At 42.8% G+C, this 16,217-nt stretch overlaps 1 protein-coding gene across 4 annotated transcripts in view; it reads right to left on the bottom strand.

Annotated features, from left to right (window-relative positions):
• Nucleotides 1–12,987, bottom strand: part of LOC126175282 (ninjurin-2-like) — a 146,906-nt gene extending 133,919 nt beyond the window's left edge. For all 4 annotated transcript variants that reach the window (XM_049921943.1, XM_049921945.1, XM_049921944.1 and 1 more), the window contains exon 1: nt 12,873–12,987. In XM_049921943.1, coding sequence (XP_049777900.1) covers nt 12,873–12,914 — 42 coding nt within the window. In that variant the 5' untranslated portion in view covers nt 12,915–12,987. The remainder of the gene's footprint in view (nt 1–12,872) is intronic.
• Between the last annotated feature and the right edge of the window lie 3,230 nt (nt 12,988–16,217).

Raw genomic sequence — 16,217 nt, 5'->3', positions numbered from 1 at the left:
GTAATACCTAGGTATTTAGTTGAATTGACGACCTTTAGATTTGATGGATTTGTCGTGTAAGCGAAGTTTAATAGATTGCTTTTAGCATTCATGTGGATGACCTCAGACTTTTCGTTACTTATGACCAATTGCCAATTTTCGCACCATACAGATACTTATCTAGTAAAAATGTTTATTGGAACCCCTTGACCTAGGCTTCAACGTCTTTGAAAACGTCTTCTTCGGAAGAATCAATGATTGGCAGTGGTTACATAATGTTGCCCATATAACCAACGTCAATCATTGATCCGAAGAAGACGTTTTCAAAGACTTGAAACCTAGGTCAAGGGATTTTAATAAACTTTTTTACTATAGCAACTGATTTGACTGTTTGTGAGCTTTTCCTCGAATAAAAATATAAAACTACACCGAGTTTCTCTCCTTCCCTCTTCTCTCTTCGGGCCAGTACGGTACATATTTCGCTTTCCGCCACAAATAACCCTTTCGTGACCTGCAGCACCTTGCAGGTTCATCTTCAAACGGGTTGGTTTCTACATATCGCACCAGATCTATTAAAATCTCGCAGAGAAGTGCCGGTTGTCAAGGTGTCACAGACATCTCACGAACTGCGCAGAACCATTCTCACAATGTTTTGTGCTTAGCAGTGCAACGTATGATTCCATTTCACTGTGTCTGACTGTCGTACATCAGATTAATAACTCATTGTCATTCTTACTGAGGAAGATAAGCGCGGGTATTATAACAGTAGGCTATCGGCCAAACAATGTCTCTAACCCATAGAATTCGCTGAAAAGGCGTAATCAGAAGATGTGACGCACTTAACAGATTTACAGTCTGTAAGTAGCTTTATGCACCCTATCTCGATTCTCATCGGTTATCGTGAGATACGGTTCAGGGTCACAGATTTTGACAGGTGCTTTGTCCACATGATGGTTGTTATCGACTGTGTGAAAAGATCTTTAATCTTTTGTGTCGACAAAAAAAGTAAAGTGAAGCCATTGCAAGTGATAACTTCCGGAGGAGACTGCCCTTTCGAAACAAGGTATGAAAGATAGCTGCGTCGTTGCTTCCGAATTACCGTGAACTTTAAAGGCTCAGAATGAGTCCATTGGATCGCCTTTGTCTGGGAAGAGAATAGATAAATAAAATAACTGTGAAAGGTCACACAATGCATTTGATACAGCTTCACTTCCATCGTAGGACATTAAGAATTCATTGGACACACAATTCAAACATCATTTGTTTATTTACTGATATACATTGGCAGAAAACGTGAGGTATTTAGTACAGTCGTATAGCCAGATGGCCTTACTACAGGATGTTTTAAATCCGTGCCGGCCGGGGTGGCCGAGCCGTTCTAGGCGCTACAGTCTGGAACCGCGCGACCGCTACGGTCGCAGGTTCGAATCCTGCCTTGGGCATGGATGTGTGTGATTTCCTTAGCTTAGTTCTGAGTTCTAGGGGACTGATGACCTCAGCAGTTCAGTCCCATAGTGCTCATAGGGATTTGAACCATTTTTTAAAATCCGTTTTGACAATGTCTTTAAACTTAACAGGGGATATTTTCTGGCAGATTAAAACTGTGTGTCCGACCGAGACTCGAACTCGGGACCTTTGCCTTTCGCGGGCAAGTGCTCTACTCCGCTGCAGAGTGAAAATCTCATTCTGTTAACAGAGGATAGTTTCCATTAAGAATGATGTGTGGAGACTGCTCCGGTTGAAGATTGAAATTACAATAATTTTCTCCACACACAGAACTACTGTACTCTTTTCTGATTTCAACGATCTGGGTTACTTGCAGTCGATGGTTGTATGTTTTGTTGTGAAATAATTCTTACTATAGATTTTATCGGGCGTAAGGGATGGACTAAGATGCGTCCTTGAAGCCCCTTTTGTACTTTCTGCTTAGGTATTAGCATTAGCAATGGCTCTGAGTACTATGCGACTTAACTTCTGAGGTCATCAGTCGCCTAGAACTTAGAACTAATTAAACCTAACTAACCTAAGGACATCACACACATATCCATGCCCGAGGCAGGATTCGAACCTGCGACCGTAGCGGTCGCTCGGCTCCAGACTGTAGCGCCTAGAACCGCACGGCCACTCCGGCCGGCAGCATTAGCAATCCTGTCATCCATTTTTGTGTACATGTCTCTGTAAACCCCCTTGGTGTTGGTAACATACAGGGTGTTTCCGTAATAGCGTGCAGAAATTTAACGCGACACAGAGGTCGGAGAAGGTAACAGGGATTAAATCATATCACTGTGTACTTGTTTATTTACATTAGCTAACTGCAAATACCATCACTGACACAATGAAGGTATCATTTGTATTGTATCTTACAAAATGTGCTGAAACTGTCGGCCATCAACCTCAAAGCAAGCATGACATCGGCGAACAAGATTCTGATGCACCCTGACAAATATCCCTGGTGTGTTTCGAATCACACCACAGGCAGATACTATTCTGGCAACTAGTTTCTTCTCCGTTTCCACTGGGGTCTCATACTCAAGTATTTTTAGATATCCCAATAGGAAATAATCATGGGGATTCAGGTCAGGTGACATCACAGGCCATGGAATAGGACCTCCGCTTCCAATTCAGCGACCAGGAAATACTGTACCGGTACTGCTCCATCATGTTTTACTGTTCGTCTCTGAATAGCACTGAGTAATAGGGTCTGAGAGTCTGTCGGTGGTTCATAATGCGTTCTGTCTTGGGACAATCTAAATACGATGCAACGGAACCACCTCATGGACAAGAAAGTAAACAAAACCTGCACGTGACTTTCTGGTAATCGGACTGGTCCTCCTTGTTTTCTTACAGGAGGTAAATAATGTGCATGCAGATAAACAGCACAGTACGTGTAAACTTGTACGCACGTTAGTTGTAAACAAGCTGGGAAACAGTACTGCTAGACAAAGCGATAGACAATTTTACTTCCATATCTCCTTAAGCTGGCTTCTGCGACCTCAGGTTCTCTACCTCAAACTGTTCAGTGGAGCATTCTCTATGTCCTGTTACATTTTTGCACTCTGTTACGGGAACACCCTGTATAGTGTGTGTATGTTTGATTGAATTGGGGTAGGGGGCCAAACAGCGAGATCATCGGTCCCATCGGATTAGGGAAGGATGGAGAAGGGAGTCTGCCATGCAATTTCGAAGGAACCATCCCAGCATTGGCCTCAAGCGATTTAGGGAAATCACGGGAAGCCTAAATCAGGATGGCCGGACGCGGATTTGAACAGTCGTCCTCCCGAATGCGAGTCCAGTGTGCTAATCACTGCGCCACCTCTCCGGAAAATGACCCTGTCATTGACAGCCTACATCTAGGGATTTGCATAAAGTGAAGTATCATTTTGGTTTTATTTCACTTCAGTTCAGCACTTAAAACCACTCATTCCTATTGGAATGCTACCAGAATGAATCACAAATTGAATAAAGTAAATTATTTATTCTTAAAAAATGTAGAGTACAAAAAATTGAATAAATATGAAGTTCACAATGTCGGTTCAAATGGCTCTGAGCACTATGGGACTTAACATCTATGGTCATCAGTCCCCTAGAACTTAGAACTACTTAAACCTAACTAACCTAAGGACATCACACAACACCCAGTCATCACGAGGCAGAGAAAATCCCTGACCCCGCCGGGAATCGAACCCGTGAACCCGGGCGTGGGAAGCGAGAACGCTACCGCACGACCACGAGTTGCGGACCACAATGTCGGATTCTACTCTAAATGTAATTTCGAGATTGGCAGAATATATGTTTGTCTTTCTTTAGGCCGCACCCCCCTTAGATGGACACACAGTTGGCTTATACTAGTTGACGGTGAGAAACAGATGACCTACACCCTGACTGGCACTCTCAAAAAAAGCTCAGTGGACAAGCAAATGGAACTCAACACATTTACTGTGAGTGTTTCCCTAACCACCGAACTAGAGTGCACATATCACCTGCTGAAGTACGAACAGCAATTGTACTGTACTGATGATGTGCTCGTTGGGGCATTGGCTGCTGTGCAGATGATGTATGTGCCGTACCTGCAATTCTCTACATACACATTGGAGGCAATATGCCATCAGATAACTCCTAGGGCTGATATGACCTCAGTACAAGACAGAACACGAGTCAAGATTTCTGCTTGCTCACTAGCTGGGAACAGAGATTCGACTCAAATATTCTTCCGTAAAGACGGATTTCAGTGTGTATTAGGTTCCACAGATAGGTAAAGAATCGTCACTCGAGTAAGCAGAAGGACAACTCTGTTCACGGACAAACCACGCACTCTTTGTGTCGAAAGTAACACTTCTCGAAATCTAACTGGTGGATTTTCCACAGTGTCTGTCGCCAGTAAAGTCACTAGGTCGATCCCCAGAGAGAAGTGCCTCTCCGCGCCAAATGCCCGCTCCCTCTAGGACACGCAGTGTCTGCATTTGCGATAAGGCGGCGAAATCCAGCAGCCAATACAAAAACATGACCTCCAACTACATTGGTCATGGATCTGCCAGCCCATCACTTGAACCTCACACTCTATTCAGAACGTTTTTTGGAAGTTTCCATTTCCCCTCCTACATATTTGTAGCACTCCGCAAACCAAATACACATCTCTGTTTTATGGTGGGAAGTGTGCCTCGGCACTTCCCATGAGAAGATTTCTTGGACATCAGCACGTGTCGATCTTTTGTGAACCCATACACACTAAAAGAATGTTTTTTCTTGTTCCGCCTCCTGACGCTCTTGTGGCATATATATATATATATATATATATATATATATATATATATATATATATATATATATATATATATATATATATATTCGTCTCACCGGAGTGCAATCTCTCACCTACACCGACCGCGCTACCGGGGATTCTGCGGTCTCCACCACTGTAAACCGCCGCCTCCTCGCTCTGCCCTCTCTCTCAGGACAGTAATTGTCCACCCCTGCTGAACACTTCAACATTCTTCCTAACCCCTTCCTAGCCGATAGTGGCTTTTGAGAAACGCGTAACACGCCTCGCCCTTTCTGCCTGTGCTCAACCCTAACACCGAGGCATGCAGCACTACAGAAATTGTTACTTTGTGGTGCTGGCCAGTATCAGCCAATGAAATGATTAATAGTCCCATTGTGAGCTAATGTAAATATAAATCAAAAAGAATTTACGGAATATTAGAAGCATGGTGGCAAAATCTTGCTATCTTACAATCATAAAACTGTGAATACACTAGCAAGGGAACACTATGTTATTCGATGTTATTCGGTAATCTTGCATTACATTGCTCACATCCACGTTGATCATCAGAGGTCACTGCAGCGTGAATACTTAAACCACCGTGTTTGAAAGTCGCAGCGTGACCCCCTTTATGCCCTCCAACCCGCCGAAATGCAGCAAAATGTGGAATGACGCTTTTACTTGCAATTGCCGCGATCCTACGCAAACTTATGTAACTTTCTACAAGCGGGTGCAAAATTTCAAATCTGTATGCTGTTAATTACGAACCACTTAAATTTTTAACATATTGCATCAGAAAACTCGGCCTCCTTTGGCAAGCTACAGATCAGGCGAACCCAGAATTCGTATGTTGGTGGGTGTTGAGTGCTACTAGTTTTGTAATCGTAATCTCTAGACGTTCTTAAGAGCACGGAAATTCTAGTTTGACAACCCGGACATCAAGAGCGGTACACATCCCTTAAAAAGTGAATATAAAAAAGTACTCATCCTCCAGACCAGCGATAACCAAATTTGTTCCACTGTGAAGCATTCTCTAACATAACTGTGCCGTGAAGCCGATGAACCCTCTGCTACAAGTAATCAGAGCAATATCAGTGCAAAATCTTCCGCAGTGCACACAGTAAAGTGCCCTTTCTTTCAGTATTATGTGACAATCCTGAGTTAATTTGATTGTAGTTATTGCCTAGCTTAACAGCTTGACACAATATTCGCTGCCCGGCTCATAATTTTTCGGTAAAATAGCCGGCCGGTGTGGCCGTGCGGTTCTAGGCGCTTCAGTCTGGAACCGCGTGACCGCTACGGTCGCAGGTTCGAATTCTGCCTCGGGCGTGGATGTGTGTGATGTCCTTAGGTTAGTTAGGTTTAAGTAGTTCTAAGTTCTAGGGGACTGATGACCACAGATGTTAAGTCCCGTAGTGCTCAGAGCCTTTTCGGTAAAATAATTTGCGTCGGCAGATAAACACGTGAGAAGTTACAGATGCTATTGGTACACACTAGGAGATGGAGATCATCGAATTGTTTCTGAGCTGCCATTATGGAGGAAGCTACGACGCTTTTAAGTGTGATTACTATATAAACTCAACTCGCCAGTAGAGAACACAAGAAATTTTCATCCTGGTACTGTTTTTGATTCAGGCATGGGCCGTAAATAAGGTCGGCGAAGGAATCGTGACACACAAGCGATTCGCGGCCCACTTTCGGTGGCCGTAACCATAGCAACCATTCAACAACAGCTATTACGACACGACTACGTCGGGCGCCTCCCGCGCATACCGTTAGCGGTATGGGTTATTCACACGGACGGAAGCAGCAACTCTCGTTGCCGGCTGAATAGAACACGTATGTCACTGCTTATCCTTCAAGTGAACTTCAGACATCTGCATGTTAAAGTGACTGAAAGGGGTCGTTGATCTATGCATGTAATCTCGAACTGCATTAAGTTTCCATAACATTGCCCAAAAATTGCTTTATTTCATTTAAACTAATACTTGCATCTCTTAGTAAAGGTTAAGTATTCGTCGTAGTGCCAGAGCGCTAAGAAACATTGGTTCGTTGTTGTGCATAGTCTGAGATAGTGCAGTAACTCTGTGGTGCAAGGATGTTATTTATTTGAGAATATAATGCGATAAAAGGTTAGCCAATGAGGAAACATATTGTGTGCTCCATTTCACCAAGATTTTATGTTTCTTTTCCATCTTTGCTCTTTTGTTGCGATTTAAAAACGAAACTGATCTTTTTCTTACGCGACATTTAACAAGCTTACTACGACTAGCTATGGAAAAGGCATCAGAGAGGGAGCGCAACTTTGGACTGGGTGAGTGTAGATAGGTGCACGAATTACGTTAGCATAACTGTGTTACAACCACTATTTACCCGTCTTTCTATCCAGGCATAAAGAAATAAAGTAAGTACATCGACACAAAAGTAGTGCAGATGTGTTTGATGTAAAGACAGCGTATTTTGATACATTTAGGAATATTATTTGAATGAAGTTGATACCTTCTACGGAAATACATAACAGTGCTCAGAAAAGTTTACTTTCAGGCTACACTGTGACCTATGAAGCATCTGAAGCTGAAAATGATACACAATTGCGGTAACAATCAGTGATTAATACAAGCATCATTCAGCGAGCACCAGTTACTTGTTTGAAATTGTCTTCATGACTTTTTTGGGGGGGGGGGGGGGAGGCGAGGGGGGGATTTAGAAGCGCCTTTAATAAAATCTTCTCGCAGTGTTAAGACATATGAATTGATACTAAGCGATATCTTTGACTCAATGACAGGTGGATAATATGCACATTGCCGAATTGTCTGCGAGTCATTCACATCTCCTCATGTAATTAATGTATGCATTCAGTTACCTACTTACATTTTAATGCTATGCGTCATCTGCCAAAAATACGAGCGCCATTGTTAAGGGGGACCACTTAAATGAATTGTTTACCATCACAGCTATTAAGACGCTCGATTTAGTGTAGTACCACGGATATTTAGGAGCTCTATTTAGTGTGCAATATGGTTCCACATCATTTGCAACCTGAGGGACGAAAGTAGCCCTTTCAGGCATTAGTTAAAGAGTCATTTCTCTATGTCTGTTATTAGAACCCCAACAGATGTCATCATAGCCTTCAGTAAGGGCGTTATCTAAGGTGTATTAGAAGCGTCAATTATCTATTTTTAATTTCCCGTCGTTCATCTTGTAAGAGAATAAGTTTTTGCCATTTCCCATTATATAAATAGGGAAAGGCATTTTAGATGTTCCTTTATTCAGTTGTAGAAAAGTAGGATTTCGGGAGAAATTCATATCGCAAACTGTTTATGTACACATGAACTACATCAGGCAGTTTCGTTCAGCACATCAAAGAAACTCTTTTAACGAAAACTGAGTTGCTAGGTAACCTACTGCCTTATAATTTTAGTTTACTGATACATGACCGTCTTTTTTCAGGGCGCCTGTGAAGCCGAACGGCTCACTGTCACAAGAGTATTGGGAATAATCTAGAATGTAATATGGCTTAATAAGAATACAATTTCCCTGTCAGCTGTTGCAATAGCTGTGGCATGAAATGATCGTATGGAACTGAGATAAGCGTGGACGACATAGGCACGAAAATGATATTCCGGTGACATAGCTACATCGCGAGCTATAAGTAAAAGGAAAATCACCCTCCTTCATAATAATTAAAAGGAAATTAAGAGGTTGAACTGAAAAGTAATGCCTCCGAACTTTTATGTGAAAACTCTGAAAGCTTTGTGAACAAAACTAACTTTATTAATAGTCTAAATCTGTCTACAAATTTATTTCTCGACAGTCACCCTGGCAACGAAAACATTTCTCCCAGTGAAGGACCAGTTTGTTGATACCGTCGCTGTCGAATGTTCGGCTTTATGGATGGAACCACAGCCTCACCCCCCCTTGCATCGCTTCATCACTGTCAAAGTTAAATCCTCGAATTTCTGGAAACATATGAAAATCGGGTGGGGCCAGGTCGGGATTGTATGGAAGAATATCGATGGCAGTGAACCCAATGAGTTGTATTGCTGCAGATGTCACAGCGCTCCGGTGTGGCCTGGCATCGCAATGCTGAAGAAGAGGGTGCTCCACTTGTGGAAGAACTCTTCGAATTCGAAACTCAATTGCAGCACGCTTTTTCTCTCTCACACACACCGACGTAGTTACACACTACAATGTTACACACGCTACAACTCGGAGCTCTCTAGGGACAAGAGCTGCAAATATGTAGACATGAAGAATAATGATGTAGGATATTAATAACGTTTGTTTTACTTAAAAATCTTTAAGAGTTTTCACATAAAAATTCGGAGCCGTGACTTTCCAGCCCGTCCACCTAGTCTCATAACAAAACTGCAATTACAAGCCACTTTCCTAGATGAACTTCTAACAAAATTGTTACGATAACTTTCGCGAGACATGTCATTTTTTTATCTCATCCATTTGCCAGTGACAATGTCGGAAAATACACGTACATATGCTTGTTTATATTCGAAGAGTATGAATAATACAGGGTATACAAAAACATTTCTCAGAAACTTTAGAAATTTATTCTAGACTTCAAAACATTACAAAAAGTTCATATGAACATGTGTCCGAAAATTCTTCATTAGGGGGATATGAGAGAAATTCGCTGTAATGTCTCCCGATTGTGTAATTTACCTCAAATGTGCATTTTTACTCAGTTTCTTGTTTGCAGTTGGTAACAGCATTTGCTTTGTTGTCTGTTCTGTTTTAGAGTAACACCCATCACATCACAACGATATATTCGGTGTCTGCCCTTATTTACTTAATGATAGACCTCGAGACGTCATCCACCGAATGTGATTTATACACGATGGTGCTCCATCTCTCTTTACATCGATAGTCCGCCACTATCTCGGAAACATTTTTCCTAACAGGGGGATTGGTCGAGGGGGTTCCATGGCCTTCCGGATCTTCAGATTTGAATCCAGTGATTTTTTTTTCCTTTAGGGACACTTAAAAACCGTGGTGTATTCATCTCCCGTACAAAATGTCGGTGTTCTGACGGAGCGTATCCAAAATAGATTCGACCAAATACGAAAATCAGCAGGAGTTTTGCACAACGTACAGCAAAGTATACAACGTAGGCTCAGAGAGGATGCATGGAAGCAGGAGGTGGTCACTCCGGTAGTTTTTGTGCCATAAATAATAAATCGTTTCATCCTCACTAACGAAGAATTTTCGGACCCATGTTCATATGATTTTTTAAAAAATGTTTTAAGTAAGGACCAAATCCTCAAGATTTATAATATATGATTTGCCGGGGTGGCCGAGCGTTCTAGGCGCTTCAATCTGGAACCGCGCGACCGCTACGGTCGCAGGTTCGAATCCTGCCTCGGACATGGATGTGTGTGGTGTCCTTAGGTTAGTTAGGTTTAAGTAGTTCTAAGTTCTAGGGGACTGATGACCTCAGAAGTTAAGTCCCATAGTGCACAGAACTATTTGAACCATTTTTTTTCTGATATATTTTTTACATAGTCTGTATTTACGAGAGCTGTTCGGAAAGTAAGGTCCGATCGGTCGCGAAATGAAAACCACTGGGAAAATCAAATTTTTTTATTCGCAACAGTTAGCCACATCTTCCAGCTACCTGTCTAAATAGTCGCCGCTCGGACTTAAGGCATTTGTCGTGGCGTTGCACAAACTTTCCAGTACCCTCGTCACAGAAAACAGCCGCTTGTGCTTTCTACCAATTCTCTAAGCTGGTCTGCCATTCGTTGGTTGTGTCAAAATGTCTTCGTAGCCACAGGTTCATGTGAGCAGAGATGAACAACGGAGGGAGCCAATTAAGAGGTGTATTGTGGGTGATCAAACACTTCCCATTGACAATGCTGCAGGAGCGTCTTCATTGCTCTTGTAGAATGCGGCTGAAAATTGTCTTGAAGAAATAAATTCATGCCGGCCGCAGTGGCCGTGCGGTTAAAGGCGCTGCAGTCTGGAACCGCAAGACCGCTACGGTCGCAGGTTCGAATCCTGCCTCGGGCATGGCTGTTTGTGATGTCCTTAGGTTAGTTAGGTTTAACTAGTTCTAAGTTCTAGGGGACTAATGACCTCAGCAGTTGAGTCCCATAGTGCTCAGAGCCATTTGAACCATTAAAAAAAATTAAAAAATAAATTCATGACATTTATGTTATGTGGGCTGCATAGCTTCAGGCGAAATCTCTCACCAGATTCACATACTTGGCAGGAGACACTTTGCGCTCTGAACTCAAAAGAGCGACGTGAAGCCATCGACAGGCACACTAAAGACATTGCCCAACACGGTTGTGCAAATTTCCATCGGATTTTCACAGTGGTTTCCATTTCGCACCTGATCGGACCTTACTTTCTGAATACACCTCGTACGTTTGGTACTTAGTTAACTTTTAAGAGTAAGTTTAAAATTCAAAAGTTTATGTTTTGTTAGCCTTAGCATAAAATAAAAGACTGCGAAAAGGAGGACAAAGTTTTGCTATTAAAGCTAAAGTTTGCCATTTGGTATTCTATATATGGTATGCATGCAGTCAATAGACAAGAGCAAATAATTAATACGTAGCCTCTAACATGACCTGTTCCACGATATAGCGATAGAATCTTGTGAAGAAGATTTTTGGTTGGATCATGGACATAGTAACATAAATGAGACTGTAAATAGACTTCAAAATTAGATGCTAGTGAATTTTGCTATTTAAATCACTCACACTTCACTGTCACAGTTGCAGCCAAAATAATAATTCGACTTGTATTGACAATCAAAAGTACAGTTTGAGCTCCTTGTAACCTGTGAACACGTAATATTACACCTCCCTCTCTATTTTAATATTCTCCATTGTCTACTAGTATTATTGTACTTTCAGACCCGTCAGTTTCTCGAAAAGAAAAAAAAAGAAGAACCTGTTTTGTTCACAAATGAGACACAATAACGAAGGATTCCTGATTGTAAATCGATCCGCGAAACGTACGCATGGAGAACTAAGGGATATTTAGCCACTACCTGGTCTCACAATCAGATTGATTTTATTCCGCACGTTTCTGCATTCTTCCTTCAGAGAGGACAATAACAACAACCATAAAAAGTCTTACAAAGCTTTCGATTTTTCATTTCGCTTAGCCTCGCGAATCGTTCCATCTGCTGTTTTCTTAAGGGGGTATGACGTCAAACGGGCCGACTTGGAGCAGGAGAGTCACCACAGGACATTTTAATTCCCACTGTCTATACTTTTACAAATAAATTCATAAAACTTTAACAGTATGTCCAGGAAGGATTCAGGATTCATACTCATAGGAGTGGAAGCTTAAAAACGTAACAAAACACATTTTTTTACATGTGAAATTTCATCATTTTTTCACTTACTACTGGCTGCATTGGTTGCTATAGGTACACTTTTCTTCCTAAGTAAGAGAGATTCTTCGATGACTTTTGCACACCATACAAACCATAGTTACAGGTGTATGAAACTCTAGAAGTTCTTTAATTTATGAAAAAATGAATGAACTGTTACATTTAAACTTCGTGTTTAGAAAAAAATTCAAGTTTTATAGTTAATTATCTCAATTTTTCCACAGTTTTTTAATAGATTTGGAAAATTCTAGAGTTTCATACACCTGTAACTACTGTTTGTATGCTATGAAAAATTCATCGAAGAATCTCTCTTACTTAGGAGGAAAAGTGTACCTATAGCAACAAATGCACCCAGTAATAAGTGAAAAAATGATGAAATTTCACATGTAAAAAAAGGTATTTTGCTACGTTTTTGAACTTCCACTGCGATGAGTGTGAGTCCTCAATCCTTCCTGGTCATGGTGACAAAGTTGTATGAATTTATTTGTAAAAGTATAGACAGTAGAAATTAAAATGTCCTGTGGTGACTCTCCTGCTCCAAGTCGGCCCGTTTGACGTCCTACCCCACCTTAAGTACAGTAAAGTAGGTGCTGCACGTCAGCGCCGTACACACACATCGCGTCGTCGGATACAAGTCATGCTGAACGCAGCGTGTTTTCCGGTGCGTGTGACCATGCGACAGCTGAAGCTCGGGGAGCATACCCGCTCGTGCGATCAGAGCAACTACTGCGCGGAAGGGCGCCAGACGTCCAAACAGCAAAGTGTTTGGCTTACCGGCGTGCCAGGTTCCGGGGCGATGGCCGCTGTGGAGGACATGGTGGCTGCCGTGGTTGCGCAGAGCCGCGCCGACGCTGACTGTCGAGCCGCGTTCGTCCAGGCCCGCTAGAAGTGAGGGGCTGGGAGGGGAGCGGAGGGGAAGGCTCGCCGCCAACGCCTCCCACTACCGCGCCTCAGGCGTCACTTCACCGTTCGGTTCTGAGCCTTCCGCAACAATAGCAACTGCGCCCTCGGCGACTGGCAGCCAGATCGAAGACAGTTAACACAGAGTTTTGAATTCAAAAACGCCGATATCTTTGAGAAAGCAGGACATTCAACCAAAGCTGTCTTATCGAAGTGTTGTGAACGTTAAAAATAACCTCATTTGTCGTGCCAGGCGAGGAAGCGAACCCGGATCCCCTGTTTATAATTAGCAGTCGTCTTGCGGTATAATTCTATTTGAGACACAAAGTAATTACAGACACTGTCTGCGAGCGGGCGTTGATTTAAATCAATGGGTAAAGTTGAGAGTTTGTGCTGGACTGTGATACGAACCCAGGTCTCCTGCTTGCTAGGCAGATGCGCTGACTACTGAGCCATCTGGACACAGTGCTCATTGCACCTACACGGACTACCCCTGCACTCCTCCCGTCAGACCAAAATTCTCAATTTATCCAGACACTACTCATGTACTCCCTCACGCCCATTATCCTCATTACTCGCGGCATTTCGCCGATTCCCGGTGAGAGTTCGGGCGTGGTCTTCATCCACAAAGAACAGATTATTGGCCTTACTCGCCATAATTATATATGTCTGAAAGAACAGACACCGCATACACGTTTTTTACCTGGGAACGAACAAATTGATTGCGCCGCTCGGGGTAGCCGCGTGGTCAAAGGCACATTGTCACGGTTCGCGCGGCTCCCCCCGTCGGAGGTTCGAGTCCTCCCTCGGGCATGGGTATGTGTGTCGTCCTTAGCGTAAGTTACTTTAAGTTGGATTAAGTAATGTGTAAGCTTAGGGACCGATGACCTCAGCAGTTTGGTCCCATAGGAACTTAACACAAATTTCCAAATTTTCCAAATTGATTACTTCAGTGCAGATGCACACTACGCTCGAATTGGTATGGGAATCGCCGAAATGCCGCGAACAATGAGGATAATTGTCAAGGGGCAGTACAACCGCAATGTGTGGATAAGTTGTGAATTTGGGTCTGAAGGGAGGCACGCTAGCCAACGGCCTTGTCGCAGTGGTAACGCCGGTCACCGGTTCTTGTCAGATCACCGAAGTTAAGAACTGTCGATCTTGGTTAATTAGTTAGGTACTTTCTTGTTCCATGGATCACTTTGCACTATAAATCATCATGATGTGGACGAGTCATTTTACATTGATATTGGAAATTAATCTGTACATCTATTATCTATTTGTACTCTAAACATCACCACAAATTTGCCTCCCCCCCCCCCCCCTCCCCGAAATGAAAGCTAGATATACATATTGAGTTTGCAATTCCTACCCACTACCTTTTACATATAATAAACACAGAAATTCTTCTGCCGAATAGAGGGAGTAGTCAAGTAGAATTTTTTTCGATTTATTTTCAACTTTTACCTTGCTGTCTGTTAGACATTTTATATCACTCGTTAAGTGGTCAAAAATTTTTGTTGCAGCGTTGTGCACCCCTTTCTGTGCTAAACACAACCTTACTGTTGTGTAATGATTGTCATTATTTCTTCTAGTATTGTAATTATGTGCCTCATTGTTCCTTTTGAACTGTAGTGGATTATTTACAACAAACTTCATGGGAGAACAAATACACTAGCAGTTGACTGGGTCACCATCTGGGTACGCCGAGCGCTATTGGCAAGCGGAATGCACTCAGCCCTTGTGAGGCAAATAGAAGAGCTACTCAATGGAAAAGTAGCGGCTCTGCTTACGAAAACTGACAACGGGCGTGAGAGCAACGGTGGTCAGTTGGTACCGTTTAGCCTTTCGAGGCCTGTTAGGACAGTTAGTTAGGGAGGCAGAGAAGAGGTAGTCCGTGTAGTTACAATGGCCAGCGTGTCCAGATGATGCAGCGGTCAGTGAATCTGCCTAGTAAGCATAAGCCCCGGGTTCTAATCCCGGTCCAGCAAAAATTTTCAGCTTTCTCCATTGATTTAAATCTATGTGCACTAGCAGCTAATGTCATTAATTCCTTTGAGTCTTGGTTCACAATGACTGCAAGATCAAAAAGTGTGTGTGTTCTTTCGGAAATGTCCGAAATAACAGACACCATATATATAATTCTATTTAGTTCTCCGCTCTTTTCATAAACAGCTCATTGTCATTACCACTTGGTGTCTTCTAACTGTCATTGTCTCCTGTCTCACAGCCACAGTCTCCTTCGTTCTGTCCTACTACTAGTGTATCCTCTCACTGTCATCTCACTGTCACTGTCTCCGTCTTTCTGTTACTGCTACTATCTCAATCACTCCTCCCCACTGCTGCTTCTCTTTGCACTGTCATTTACTCTCTCTTTCTCGTCGTTATTGTCATAGACTCTATGTCTCATTATGACTGCCTCTCACCCACTTCCACTTTCTCCTTCTCTCTATTCCTATCCCACTAGCACTGTCTCCCTCACACTTTTTCTAGCACTGTTCTGCCACTGTCTACTATGTTCCACTCTCACACTGCCATTCTCTCCTTCGCTCTTTCTACACCACAACCACTGTCTACTATCTTCAGTATTTATTACTTTTGTATCTCTTTCGCACTGCAACTTTCTCCTTCTCTCTCAGCATAAAAAAGCGCGAATATGGTCGCATCGCGTGCGAAAATTTTTGTGAAAATCTTTAAAGATGGTGAGGAAGAAGGTAGAATGAGGCAGCTGTTATTCCACTTTTCAGTCAGAATCAATTAACAGGAGCTTGTTTCCATTTACTGTGCTCCAGTAGGAGCCAATAACCTGTGGTGTAGGGTTTCGTCTCTGACTAGTTATCTGACTCTGGTTCGAACACCGCCCGTGTTAAATCTTGAATAAAAACCATCAGCAATAACGGCTGAAGACTTCCGTCATAAGGAGTCACCCTCGTCCTGCCAAAGCCTTGTCAAAGAGGGCGGAGGAGCGGACTAAGGTTCAGGGCACTCTCTTGTCCTAAAACGCGGAAGAATCAACAATGATCAGCGGATTGGGGATCCAGAGGGCAGTAGAAATCACTGCATTAAAGACACATAATGTGTATCCACAGGACACGTGGCCTGTAGCTTGAAAAGGTGCCACGATGATCTCGCCACTGGCAAAAGATTCCCGATTAGTCCCCCACTCGAATCTCCGGGAGGTGACTGCCAACGAGGAGGTGACCATGCGGTAAAGACAGA

The sequence above is a fragment of the Schistocerca cancellata genome, chromosome 3 (assembly GCF_023864275.1).
Source record: "Schistocerca cancellata isolate TAMUIC-IGC-003103 chromosome 3, iqSchCanc2.1, whole genome shotgun sequence".
NCBI lineage: Eukaryota > Metazoa > Arthropoda > Insecta > Orthoptera > Acrididae > Schistocerca > Schistocerca cancellata.
Note: the sequence above shows the minus strand (reverse complement) of the source record. Positions and strands in the feature narration are given on the sequence as shown.